A 14,323-nucleotide genomic window follows, 5' to 3' on the forward strand; every position below is an offset into this window, starting at 1 on the left:
TATATATATAAAATGATCCCGCGGGCCTTGAGTTTGACACATGTGCTATACACTATACTGCAGTGATGATTGAATTATAGGAACAATACACTGCTGTATAATGTCGTCTGTGGCTTTGGACAGAACCTTCCAAATTCTTTATCATGCAGCATTTACTAGGCAGGGAACGTTTAACCTCTAACAAAAGATGCTACTTGCATTATGGGAAATGTAGGATCTAGTGTTTTTAACTGACAGTAAAATATAAGAATGTCTCTTCTATGTGTCACAAAGGTTATAGAAGTGCAGCAGATGTTGCTAGAAGTGCAACACAATTATCAAATAAATTTACTTAAAGTTTAATTTGTCTTTTTCATCTACCAAACTGCCAAAGGAAAAAGGGAAATTTATGGTCTAATGGGATCAAAGTTGCCATGTTGGGTATATGGATCCTGTTCACACAGAATAATATGGCACAAGATATTTTTAAAAATCCTTCGGGACTTTGTGGCCTCTAAACTCACCCCTCCTTCGGACTTAGTTTAGATGGGCCAGGAAGCTAGACACATTTAAATGCCAATAACATGAAAATCCAAGGCCCTGTATTGATTCTAGCAACTACTAGAGAATGTTGGGAGCATGAAGGAGTAGTATTAGAGTTTAGCATTATCTTTATTTGTACATTTTATAATCACTATGTGTTACCACTGTAACTGTACTGAGCTGAAAATGAGCCATGGACTTAAACACACACACACACACACACACACACACACACATCTCACTCAACATGTTCTTTATGACAGTGAAATGTGACACAAGGTGTATGCAGTACAGATCATAATGGGTTCACTGACTTTAGAGTTGGAGACATACACGGCTGCAGTTCAAATGAACAGGTCGTTCGATGTGAGGGCCCCGATGCTGAAAGAAGAACTTTAAAAATTTATCAAGTTCTTTCAGTGTCTTCAGTCACAAGCACAAACATGCCAGTGAGTTAAATGATGTAAAATTAGATGAGGGGCTGGTGAGCAGTGACATTACCACTCGTGGACCACATCTCTGCTCGATACTCTAAAAAAACAGACATGCAAGAAATAATGCCATCTACAAGGCACAAAGCACATGAGACTTTCTGTTAATTTAGCTCATTTCTCATGTCTTAATTTATGCTTGACCCCAAATGCAACAGCTGGTGGCTAAGAAAGTAGCCCCTCCCCCTCTCGTTTTAGCCTCCATCAGTCAAAAGACAGGAATAGAAGCTACATCTCTTAGGCCAGCTGTCACGAGTATGTGTATGTGTACATGCCTATATGTGTGTCAGTGTTTGTTTGTGACTAGGTCTTCTGGGGGTCAGCAGGGGGTTGCCCAGAGTCACCAGGACAGGCGCAGCACTTTTGAAAAAGCTATTTTGTGCATGTAGGACCAGTATTATAAAGCCCGGTGGGCAAAAAATAGAGTGAGACTTAATTCATTATATTTTTGGTGACTTACAGTAGACACGCTATCCTGTTTGTGGGGTGACACTGTACAAATTAGATTTGCAATGTGTAAAATTTGAAGCAAACTGTATGACATGTACTTGTCATTCTACTATTGTGACATGAATGAAATACTTGTTAATGATGCAGAAACAAATCATCACCTATTACTAATATTAAAAAGTTCACTGCATGGAAAAAACAAGAGTGAAGAAAAAAACTTGATTTTCAATTTGCACTCTGGCTCACATTCCCAACCTAGATGAACAACAAATATTGCTCTGCCGGTTGGAAGTAGACTGCCCAGTCCAAGGGCGGAACACAGCGAAGTGGACACAAGCCCAGAATAGAGAGCATGACTCAGCATGAGAGCACTGTTGTCTTACTTGTGACCATATTAACCCTTCCTGAGCTATGTCACTGTTGGGGTCGGTGTTTGTGTTTTCTTCTCCTCCCTGTTTCTACACTTCCAAACCACAGCTTCTGGTGGCTGCTGTTTAATACATATTTAGCAGAGTTCATACACTTAGGAAATAAAAATGCCTCAGTGCTCTAAAACCATTAACAATCAAATCTATTGAGTCTAACATATCAGGAAACCATTTAGAATGAAGGATAAACAGACTGTTACTGGAAGAGTAGATGCAACTCACCATTTCAATTAAATTATTTAAAGGATAATTCCACTGTATTACAACTTGGACCTGGTTGTTTTGGCCATCACTCCAATTTCATCACTCAAGATGTTTGATGGGGCAAAAGAGACACACGCAGGGAGAACTCAAAAAAGAGAAAACAAAAGCAAAGAGAACAATGATTCTGCAAACTTCAAGTTGACCCTGAAAGCAGCAGTTGACAGCAGCAAACTCAATCTCACCACAGGTCCAGTTTGTCGTCTGCTATTTCCAAGACTAAGATACATCCAGTCTCAACTTTTAGCCAACATGAGTGAGAAGTCCTGAAAGTCCTGCATTCTACATGTGTTGTACAAGTGACAACTTAAAAAAAATGCCAACTGTGATATGACTGAGACCAGCTGGTTAATGGAGCTTACGGTCAGATTGTTACAGTTTAGAGACTGATTTCCCAGTTTTACTGACCTAGTCTACTCATCATACTTGCACATGCACAGTTTTTCAACATTTGAAGATTTGTCTTCAGGCATTTTCTGGCAGGTCCTGTCTGTACTTTCATACCAAATGTATTTCTATGCTACAAAGTAAGCACTGAGGGAAATTTAAATAAATACTCTGTAGACTATATTCCTATGCTTGGGGCTGCTAAAGTACTTGAACAGTTTGTCATACAGTACAACAATTCTAGATATTGCCTTGTTTCAAGTCTTCTCAGCTCAACTGAAACTCATTGTATTAGCAGTCTAAGCTCATGCACTATGCATGCCATATCCTTGATCAACAGGGGAAGAAAAGGAAATACATCCAGGGAGCAACCACAATGACCTTACACCACATGTGTCAAACTCAAGGCCCGCGGGCCACATCCGGCCCGGCGTACAATTACATCCGGCCCACAAGATCATTTTATATATATCTTTTTTTTTTTAATGGCCCAGCGCTATGAAGCGCCTATAACACACAAACTACAAATCCCATAATGCAGAGCAACAGCTGCCTTACCGAACGATAGGCTACCTGCGATCATTCCCGTATCATCAAGCGTCTGTTGATGTATTCAACCCTAATTTCAAGTCAAAGCTAGCCCCTAACAATGGCCAAGAGAAAAGTTGATTCTGAAAACAGAGCCTTTCTAAACCGGTGGGAGGCTGAGTATATGTTTACTGACATTGTCGGTAAACCTGTGTGTCTTATTTGTGGAGCTAATGTGGGACATTTACCGAGGGAGAGTTTCTGAAGAGCTGCATGATGAAAGTGTGGTGACGTCTGGTGTCCAGACAAAAAGTAGGTGTTTGTAAATGTAGGCCTTAGCAGAAATATGGCTGCTGGTTTGAAGTTCAAGTTTATTTATTTTGGAATAATATTGTATCCTGTCTGTTTCGATATTTAGTTTTAGTCTGTTGAATAAATTTTTATCCTGTTCGGTCCGTGCCCTAAAGTGTGCTTTGAGTTTTGGCCCCCTGTGCGATTGAGTTTGACACCCCTGCACTACACACTTCATTCATCACACTCATCAGGAGAGGTTTTCAAGTATATTTGTGTTTCCTTTTGTTTTAGAGCTAAGTGAAAGTCCAGAATATTGATCCACTGATGTTTGGCACACCATCCTTCCAAGTGAATCACTGAAAAGTTGGCCTCTCTCCGGCTCCAGGGCCCAGTATGTCTGTGTGCAAGCAGCTGCAAAAATCTAGGGCTCAATATCCAATCTCAGAGTTTCCACTTCAGCAGCCTCTCATCTTATAAACATCCTCATGTCTTTTACTCAAAACCCAGTCTGTGGATCCCCATATGATTTCTTAATACCATTGAAACATCACAGGGGAAGTATCTGACAGCAAACATTCTTTTTTACCCTGTCTCATTATGTTGTGGAGTCATGGTTTCCAGCACTAGGATACAGCTTGAAGCCTTAAATCCTCCTCTAATAGTAGTAATTTGAGCTTCTAATCTGTTCTTAGAGAGAGACAAGGCTGACACCATTACAGGAAGTGGAGGAGATGTGCAAAAAAGATAGGGATGTTTGAAGATGGCAGCGTGGATGTAACAGAGCCACCAGGGGATAGCTAATAAGAGCTTTGACTATGAAGCAAAGCATCAAATGAACAGTGAGCCTGACAGAGCACTGTTGAAGACAGTCACTTTCTGCCTTTCCCTCCTTTCTCACACTTCTTGTGTATATAAACTCTTGCTTATAGCTTATTTCTCTTTCCTTTCATTGTATGGATCCTTCTTTCCATCTCTGCCAGTTCTTGGCCTTTATGACTTCTCTATTCCCTCTTTCCTTTCCCTGCTCTGATTGTTGTAAAATAAAATTTAGATCATTATCTGAAAAAAAATTATTTTATATTTGATAGTTTACATGTTCATCTCAAACTACAGCCTTATTTTCTACCTAATGCTTCTTCTTTTCTCCATAAATAAACTCATAATGCTAGAGATTTTCTTCCTTTGTCCTTCCCCTGTCCCTCCTCTCACATGTAGCACCAAGGAGCACAATGGAGACAAGTGATGATGTCTTCTCCTTTATTGAGGTCAATAACACCATAATTGCAGGCTTTGTAAATGTTTCATGGCCTCATTATCTTCTATGGCAATATGTTATTGATGTTTCTGTCTCCCTGCAAGTTAGTCAGAGCATGTTACCACAGCCCCCTGCCTGGAACTGAAGAGCTGTGTTTAAGTGAAGCCTTGACTACAACAGTTTCTATCAAGCACTTATGTTGACACAATATATTTGAGTACATTTTACTGGTGGACTGAGCTTGCAGTTTGATTTTATTCATCCCAAACAGCCAATTGTATAGATATAAATGCTAGCTGTAGTTAGCCAACAACATATACTGGCTGTGTGAACTCCCAGTCGCTCACCTTTTTCCACTTACATTATCTTTTGACCTTATGAAGTAGATTCATACACCCCTAGTATTAGCCCAAATACAACACTTAAATTGAAAACAGCTAACAAATTTGCCTTTGCTCATGCTCACTGTCTTTGATATTGTATGCAATCAGCCCATGCCTAACTACTGTATGAACATCTGAGATTTGAACTATTGGTTGGACATAACAAATCTGAAGAGAATGACATTTTATGGAACAAAGGATTCATCAATTAAGACTAACTCTTCATTGCCAGTAAACATTCTCATACAGTATTTTAGTGTATCGCTCAAATTAAGGCAACAAAGTAAATATGATCACCACCTTAGAATTAGGGGCCAAAGTCCATACAATTATTTAAGAAAAAGGAACCTTGGAGAACCCTGACAGTAGAGGCACAAAACAGTAGAGAATTACTTTATATAAATCAATTGTAAAGCACCATGTTACGCGGCTCAATCCATTTTGTGAAATGCACACTTAAACTGTAGTACTCTAAGCATATAGTTGTACTTCAATAAATACTCGGTGGTCTGTATTCCTCGTTTCAATCGTCTACTGAGCTCTTAAGTACAAACAAACAAACAATAAATAAATAAAAAATGTACAAATATACTTGAGCTTACTACACTTAGCATATTAAAGCAGCACGAACAGTCATAGACTAGCCTACTTTCAACTAACTGACTAACAAGTTCAGGAAGCTTGTTAGATCCTGTTAAACGATCAGAAGCCACAGCTGGCTAAGGTCATTATTGGCCCTAATTAAGCCTATTAAATATAGTTGCAGAACTGCTTATTAGTAGCAAATTAAGTACAACAAAACAAACCATAAACATACTAATTGTCTACAGTATAAATGGCTCTAACACACCACCTTCATTTATTCCTTCATTTATTCACAGTATTTTACATTCTATAAAATGTAGATGAATAAAGACACACCATGTCAATTGGATATCTGGGTACTGGTGACATGAGACTACCACAGAGTGCCAGGAGTCAGAATCTTTTTCTACCCTTGCCCACATTTGACCTCACACTCTGCACTGCACCTAGCTGGGACTGATTTGCTACCCCCCTAGCACCTAGCCTGCTTCATCCATGCCCTACATTTCTCACAGCATAAACATTGTGACAGAAGCAACAGCTCTCATTGTATCACCTCTCCCTGCAGGTGTCTAGACACATTAGATTAGATAAAAACAGAATTGTTGTGACACCTGCAAGTGTTTGTACTCGCTGCAGAGCAATCACACCTGCTGGTGAGATTCTAGCACAATACTAGAGCAAAGACAGACAACAGCAGCAACATTAATATTGTAGTTCCTCTGTGTATACATACAACCCACAACAAATCCAGGCAAAAGGCTGCCTTTGGTCCACTGTAACAAATGTAGGTCAAGACATGTTTAGAAAATGCAGGCTTTCTGTGAACTCACTTCTTCTAAGCAATGATGTATTGACTGATGAATTTGAATTTTAGGAGCACAAGTCCTTAGTGCACTGTACAGTTAAAATGCATTCTCCAACATTAAAAAAATAAATAAAGAGAAATAAGAACAAAGTACAATTCCCTTAGTCTTTCAAATATTTAATAGAAGATAAAAATAGTTATAATGGGATTGTCTTACTGTAAGTTCATCCCAACCCTCTGTATCTCTGTTGCGTCATTTTGAATTTTGCTCAGATGACCAAGCCTCCACATCCCTGTTACCCTCACAATTTCTAAGCAAACGCTCTACACATCAATCCAAACATCAGCCCTACCCTTCTTCCACACTCGCAAAATCTCACACAATGTGTATAAATAGAGGGATTAGACAGCCCCTCCAGCCAATGTCCAATTAGCGTCAAGCTAGTCTCTATAAGCAAACTACTGTACTGAGTATTAGTCTCCCTGATGGCTACACACATGCTGTCCAGTGTAGTCTGAACACTGGCATTAACAGCTCTTATGCAGCAATACAACTCCATTAAGGTGCTCAAGAGAAGCCATCACAGGCCATCATGGTTCACTTTTCTCGGTGTGTCTCTCAAAATATTACACATCAGATCGGCTTGTGGTGTCTAAATAGGGATATTTTAGGCACTTAATGCATCTAGTGTGTGAGTAGGCTTGTGATTGGCTTTGTTGGCTAAGTCCTAGATATTTTTAAGAAATGGTTATTTCAAAATTAGGTAGTGGACAATCTTTCAGAATTGCTGCTGGCTATTTTTTATATGTCGAGCTTTATGCGCAGAGCACTACAATTTCTGTAATTAATCATTAGTAATAAAAAATAAACAAATTGAATACAGTAGTTTTGGAAACATACTTATTTTCTTTCATGCCAAAAATTAGATAAAGAGACCAATACCACTCTAATTTCTGTACATAAAAGATTAAGCTAGAGCCAGGTGATTAGGTTAGCTTAGCATAAAGACTGGAAAAAGCTTGACTGGCTCCATGAGCTACCCTGAGGGAAGTCATTGCAACATGGACATAACGCCTTATACAGTGTATAAGTTTGTGAGTTTTGAGGCTAGTGGTTTTTCAATAGACAGAGCCAGACTTACTGTTCCCCAAGATCTGAAACAGTGGTTAACAGACTTTATTCAAAATGGTATTTGAGCCCCAGCAGTGGCAGCATTTTATCAACCTGACAATGACAAGAGCAAACAGCCACAAAAAACTGTTGGCGAGATGATTGAAAGGGTTTGATTTTCAGTCTTCAGTGTCATGCAACCTTCTCCCAACATTACTCTCTTCCACTCGTCCAGCAGATCTCACAACCATTTGTGCTTTCGTACCTTATGATCTCCCTGTGTTTTACAGTGTTGCTGTATTACTTTAATGACTATTGATTAGTTTGGTAGGGCTCTTTCTCTGTAACGTCCTTGGAAACATACTGTATGTACTGATAAAGGACACATTCTTGATCTATTATACAATACAGCCTTAAAAATATACTCCCCGTGTCATATGGTATACAGATGTGTTTCCTGTGGCAGGCAGGGTTCCCATACAAACAGATGTTAGCTATTTCCAAGGTTGCCCAGGCAACAATGCAATGGAAAATTCTTGGGAATTTCCATGTGACAAAGGATTCTGGGCTTCTTTACTGCCCATCTTTCTTTTCACATACACAGGGCAGTAAGAAAATGTCATTTTCTCAAAAGGAACTTGAAATGAGATGAGAAACATAAACCAGACACTACAGCAACACTCAGAGGCCACACACATGGGTTCACAGAATTTCAGTGGAGCTGTCGGGGCAGATCCTATGAGAATCCCTCTGCCACTCTATAACCATCTGTCATGTATCTTTATCTACACCTGAGTCAGGACGCTTAAAGCTCCTTCCCCAAAGAAGAGGCTTGTCTAAATATAGAGCTGAGATGGGGACAAGCAGAAGGGAAATATGGGACGGGGGGTGAGAAAAAAAAGATAAAGATGTGAGAAAGGAGCAAAAGAAAACATGAGAGAGGGTAAAAGATGAAGTGACAGTAAGGAGCAAACATTATCCATGGGCACAGATCTTGCAACCTTGCATGTATGTGTGTAACAGATAGTACTGTGTGATTGAAGAGTATGCCTCCAGAAATATACCTGCCAGCACCAGCTCCCTGGTGGCTAAGAGCTGCAAATCACAGACAGGGAAACCCTAGACAGCCCTGAGCTGGTAATTTCCATCTGCTCATTACATAAGAGTCATCCTTTTTAAACTTCACTGTATTATCAGTGTCATGCTCCAGGCTAGATTTGACACTGAAATAAAAGATCCAAAATCCAATTTCCAATTTTTAAACAAATTTTTTCATTCCTCGATTATATTAGATGAGGGTCTCTCCAAAAGTGTGCAAGGTTCTGTGATTCAATCAAGAAACAAAGCCTGGAGGAGCCTTTTCTAATGACAAAAATAAAGCAGAACTTGTACAAATAAATAAGCGGCATATGTGAATGTAGCATGAGTTTCCAGCGATATATGAACATATTCTGGTTCAAATCTTCTAACGCCATGATGAGCAAAGCAAATGTGAATGCAAAAGCATTATGTAGTTTCTGAGCTTCACGCTACATAATGACTGTAGTGTCTAATCACTGCATAGAAGGTTAAAGTTAAAATGTCTTTCTTTATCTATATGGTTGATCATTGTAATATAAAATATACACAATTCTATGACTGAACTGTTTGCTACTATAGCAATTAGTCCAGGCAACTGGGATGCAGAGGACGTTTGGCCATAAAATAAGAAGCCTGAGTGCCTCATACAGGAAGTGACACATAATCATTACAGGCAATGGGGATGAAATGAGTGTCAAGACAAGAGTGTCAATACATCATACAAGACAAAGCTAGGCAGAAAACTAAATTACCATGAACAAAACTAACCCTGATACAAGAACATTCACAAATTCATGCACTGAAAATAAATAATATTCCAACCTCAAAGGCAGATTTTTTTCTCGTGTTTTAAGAAAGGGGGTTGTTTAACATTTTGGAAAATATGCTTACAGTATACACTTTGTTGTCGAGAGTTAGATGAGTTCCAATACCAGCCAGCCAGGCTAACCTAATCAGCCAGTTGTAATGCGAACATAGTCTAAAGCTTGCTAACACGTTATATCTTGGCTGTTTAAACTGTACAAAAACAAAATGTAAAAACCACAATCTGTGGTTTTACTGGGGTTTGCGCTACAGACTATTTCATGGCTGCACCCAGAGTCTTGGCACCACAGCGAGGTTGTCAGCTGACGAGTGAAGACTTTAGGATGGCACTGCAGTTAGCCAAGTAGTCCTATCCAATTCAGTTTTTAAAGGAAATGAATACTGAACTTCCCAAAATACTGGCCTGTTCTTTTAAATTTACCAAAAGCTGTTGATAACTTCCCTCCGTAAGTTTGGATCTTGTTTTTTTTTTTTGGATTCATATCTCAGGAACCTGCTGCATTCTTATTTATATATATCTTTTACACTCTGCTAAAAACGTCTCATGTTGCTTTCCGTTCAGATGAAGTGCCTCCTCACAATATGTCCAATAATTGCCAAAGACAAGGCTGGGAACACAGTAAGCATGACTGTTTAGCTGGCTGAGCATGAAATCTACTTAGCCTTAGTGAGAGTGGGAGAAACGGAGCAGAGGGTGACAGAAACTGTGAAAAAAGGAAGGCTGGAGACAAAATATGTCTTTTGGTGACTAGCAAATGCCAGAAAATAAGTATCTAATCAAATCTTGGACTGGAGACTGAATTCTGCACAATGCACTGGCACATGGTGACACAAAGATTTGTATGTCTTATGATTTGGCTGTGAAGCTGGAAGCAGCACACAATACACGAGGCAAATCCATGCAGCACCATGTGAATTTAGAGTAGACATCAGGAATCAACAAGGGAAAGTCTGGATTTTGTTTTTATGTTTTTCTCTCCATCTCTGCCTTATTTTTTTTTATCTCTCCTGATCTCTCAGTGTGTTAGCTGGCGCCAAGATCTCTGGGGCACAGTCTGTGACATCAGACATTTCATTTTATTTCAACGATGTTAATCATCTGCCTTCGGGCAACAAAGAACAGAAGAGGGGAGAAAGATAAAAAGACATAGGGAGCCAGGCGGAAAGACGACGGGCAGGGAGTGAACGAGATGGAAAGGGGGAATGATGAAAAAGAGAGTGATAAGGGATGGAGGCAGGATGGAGAGACAGACAAGGGCCATGAACATCTGAAGCAGACAGATGCTGGCAAGTGAGGTTAGAGCCGGAGGCCAGAGATACTGTCACACTTAAAGCCAAATGACAGGGAGGTAAGAGAAAAGCACAGAAAAAAGTTTTTAGTCCCAAAGCACTGAGCTACTTAAGACCTAGCCTATCCACGTTTCTGAATTTCCTGGAGGTAAGCATGCTGGGTCACTCTCTCCATTCTCACCCTTCTAGTTTCTCTGTCTCTCTCTGACTTTCACCATGTCACCATAAAGCTTGTCACTCAAAATCAACATCACAACAAGAGCACACCAAGACTAACTCTGGCTGTAGTTAAAGACAGGGACATGGGGAGGACAAGAGGAACTTTTGCCTGGTTTTGCAGAACACTGCATTAAATAAAATGTGATTATTACTGATGTCTAAGAAGCAGATGTCAAAAAACAGACTATGTGAAATTATTCAGTATTTTCTAGCCTGATTCTGGCGTCTTTTCTCCCAAATTTACTTTTGCTAATTCAAATTAAGAGCTCCTGCCAATCTTATTTTGAATTTTAATATTGTTTTTCCTGTCAGAGTGCCAATTCCACTCAAGTCAGATGTGTTAGTGAAAGTGGGTCTACAGCTCACCAAGCTTGTGTGAATATCATGTACACAACCCACAGATCAATCCACTTAGTGACCATGAAATATTGGGAGTGGGCAGGCCACTCTGCTAGTCTGACATCATATACCCGGCCATTAGGCTGAGTGCCATCATGGCTCAACACTTCTCTGGGGGACTGTATTTGGGCTGCATTCATAATCCTGCTTCCATTAGAACCATCTGGAATACCTTAAACCTGTTGACTTAGTAGGTGAACAGGCTTGCAGACCTACATATATTTATTTACTTTGGGAAAAACATTTCTGTGACTGTGGACAGTATAATCTGTTATCTAACTATCTATAAATGTTGCACTACAAATATATGGGTTGGGGGGTTTTGAAGGACTGAGGCAGTGATGCCTCAACTGCATAAGTGAGGTCTCCACTTAATCACACAGCGTCTTAGCCCAAGTTACCATGCTGCAGGACACTGTAAGTTAGTTTTCAGCTCTTACTGTAGAAGCAAGACTGCTCGAGCGTTTGCAATGAACCACAGGGAAAACAATGTTGGAAATAAATACATATGGAAATAAGAAACCATCTGGTTTGAAGTCTTAAGAAACACAGTTGCTCTTTTTTCAAAAAGAGTCAGTCTCGGAAGAGTCCCACATGGCCTATAATAAAGAAATGCTTCTTTGACTAAACATACTAAAGAAGTAGTTTGGGAACATCTGAGCCACACATAGACTTCAGATGCGACAGATATGTCACATGCGCTGCAAGCTGGCAACAAATGGACAGTGGGTTTAAGTATCATGTTTCACAAGATCAGTGAATCCGAAGTAATGTGCAGTCATCATCACTTGGCAAAGAGGAAACGCTTCTGCTTAAATCCCCTCAACTATAATACTGTATTCTGAAATTCAACAAGTTAAGGGGAGAAGTATTTAACATGTATCTTTTAGTGAATCGTAATTTAAATATATCACAGACTAACAGGAAATAAACCTTGACTATGAAAATGAATGCCAAGCTGTAATTTACGCTACACGGAGCACATTATCCAGGACTTTCACAAACCGTACTCACATCTGCGCTGTTGGGAACTGTCCGGTCGACACAGTCGACATGGTTGACAGCAGTAAAAGTAGACAGACCGAGTAATCCATAGTTTTGATTATTTCCTCCAAACCAAAGTCCAGACAGAGAAAAGATGCTCCAGAAAACCCTCCACAAATCCACCGCTCCGTGCGTACTTCTCAACCAAACACCTCACACCGCCATCGGTGCGCGTTTGGAAGCAAATCTCATTCGATATCTATGTGTCGTTCCCCCCCACACCCCCCACCCCCAACCCACCGATGGAGATGCAGTGTTCTTTTATTGGTTCTGCGAGTGCGCGTGTGTGTGACTGTTAAAGTGTGTCTCTTGGATCGCGTAGAGCAGGTCTACGACGTGTGTCAGAAACTAAACGGAGAAAAGGGGGAGGGCGCATTTCGGTTTAGAGCCTGGCCGGCGGAGCGGTGCCAGTCCGCACACTGCAAAAACATCTGGCCCGTCATTCAGCATTAAACTTATTACTGTTAAACAGGTGGGACATTTTGTCAGGGAGGTGGGAGAGATCTTTTCCTACGCCATGCATTTTTATATCGATTGTTTATGTTTACATTAAGCGTCAGTTTCTTCCAGGTTTTGGGAGAGCTCTCATACTGTATTCTGCTTTATTTAAACACATTTAGACAAATATTTCTGCACAAATCCTGACCAAAACGGAAACATGGTCTAATTCAATTCGAATTTTGCTTTAAGAAAATATAATAACACTATGTGGCACAATTTATACATTTATGATGTGTGGATTCTGTTAATGCCATTTTTTTTACAGTGTGTATTTTTTTGTATTTGTGTTCCTGACGCACTAATGGGTTTCCGGGCACCCTCTCTGCCCACCACACTCACCAACAAGCAACAATTATGGCTCTCTTACCGCTGGAGTCGTATCGAGCACCCAGCACTTGGCATGAACGCCTCCTCGGCGCCTTCTCAACACCATCCAGCCACCTTCCTGGCTACAACACACAACCTCCAGCTGACGATCATAACAAATCAAACCACCAACAAAATAATGTTAGCGAGATTTTATTGTTAGAGTAAATGCTCTCTTTCTTTAGAACCATATCCCGAAATTATTTCTTACTATAAAATCTCCATTTTTGATCATCCTTGCATCCTTGATTACAAAAATATAGCACAAAGTGGAGTATTTGAGTAACATGACAACTTTTAAGTCATTTTCAAGCCCTGTAAGTGACTGATGTTCGTATCAGATCCATCAAATCATCACAGGAAAACAATTCCCATCGAGTAAAGGTGCTCTGTTTTATTATGTTTATCATTATAAGCCTTCATTTAATTTGAAACAATGCACTTCATTCGCTTAGGCAAAAATGTGATAATAAATTCCGCTTCCTCCAAGGACTGTGGCAGACTTAATATGAAGTGCCATTTCTCTTTGCTGGGACAATCAGCAAGGTAAATATCAAAAGAATATACTGTACTTTTTAATGAGTTTCTTTTCAAAGCCCTTTGTCAGATACAGAACTAATCTTTGACTAATTTCCCCAGAGCTCCTTGGTTATTATGGAACCCTAAACTTATTATTCCTGATTTAATTTTTGCCTTATTTGTGTGTGTAAATGTGTTCATGTGAGTTCACTGTTTGCCACTGAGGGTCACAGCAGAGAAATAAAAGGCAACATGTTGCTCACCTGCTATTATATGAATAACACAAACAGATTTACTGTACAAATAGCTGTCTGTGTTCCCTCGCTCAGGTTTCACTATAACTCACATATAAAGCTGCTCCTCTGGGGCCTTTTCAGGGCAGGGCTGGAAGGTGGGGGTGAGGAGTATATTTACAGAGCAACAGTGAAGAGGTGGGGCAGCCTAGAGAGTCAGCCAGACAGAAAGAGGAGAAATGGTTTATAAAGCTATAGTACACTGATGCACGAGAAGAAACAGATGAACACATTGACTCTAAGTGAGAAAATTATTACTTACTAAATAACAAAATACCTCCAGT

General features: G+C 39.9%; 1 protein-coding gene across 5 annotated transcripts in view; it reads right to left on the reverse strand.

Annotated features, from left to right (window-relative positions):
- Nucleotides 1-12,628, reverse strand: part of cacna2d1a (calcium channel, voltage-dependent, alpha 2/delta subunit 1a) — a 93,398-nt gene extending 80,770 nt beyond the window's left edge. For 3 of the 5 annotated variants that reach the window (XM_020599513.1, XM_020599512.1, XM_020599510.1), the window contains exon 1: nucleotides 12,331-12,628. In XM_020599513.1, the coding sequence (XP_020455169.1) occupies nucleotides 12,331-12,410 (80 nt within the window). In that variant the 5' untranslated portion in view covers nucleotides 12,411-12,628. The remainder of the gene's footprint in view (nucleotides 1-12,330) is intronic. The other 2 variants (XM_020599514.1, XM_020599511.1) reach the window with 1 other exon arrangement.
- Nucleotides 12,629-14,323: the final 1,695 nt, after the last annotated feature.

Source organism: Monopterus albus, unplaced genomic scaffold, assembly GCF_001952655.1.
Source record: "Monopterus albus unplaced genomic scaffold, M_albus_1.0 scaffold41.1, whole genome shotgun sequence".
Classification (NCBI taxonomy): Eukaryota; Metazoa; Chordata; class Actinopteri; order Synbranchiformes; family Synbranchidae; genus Monopterus; species Monopterus albus.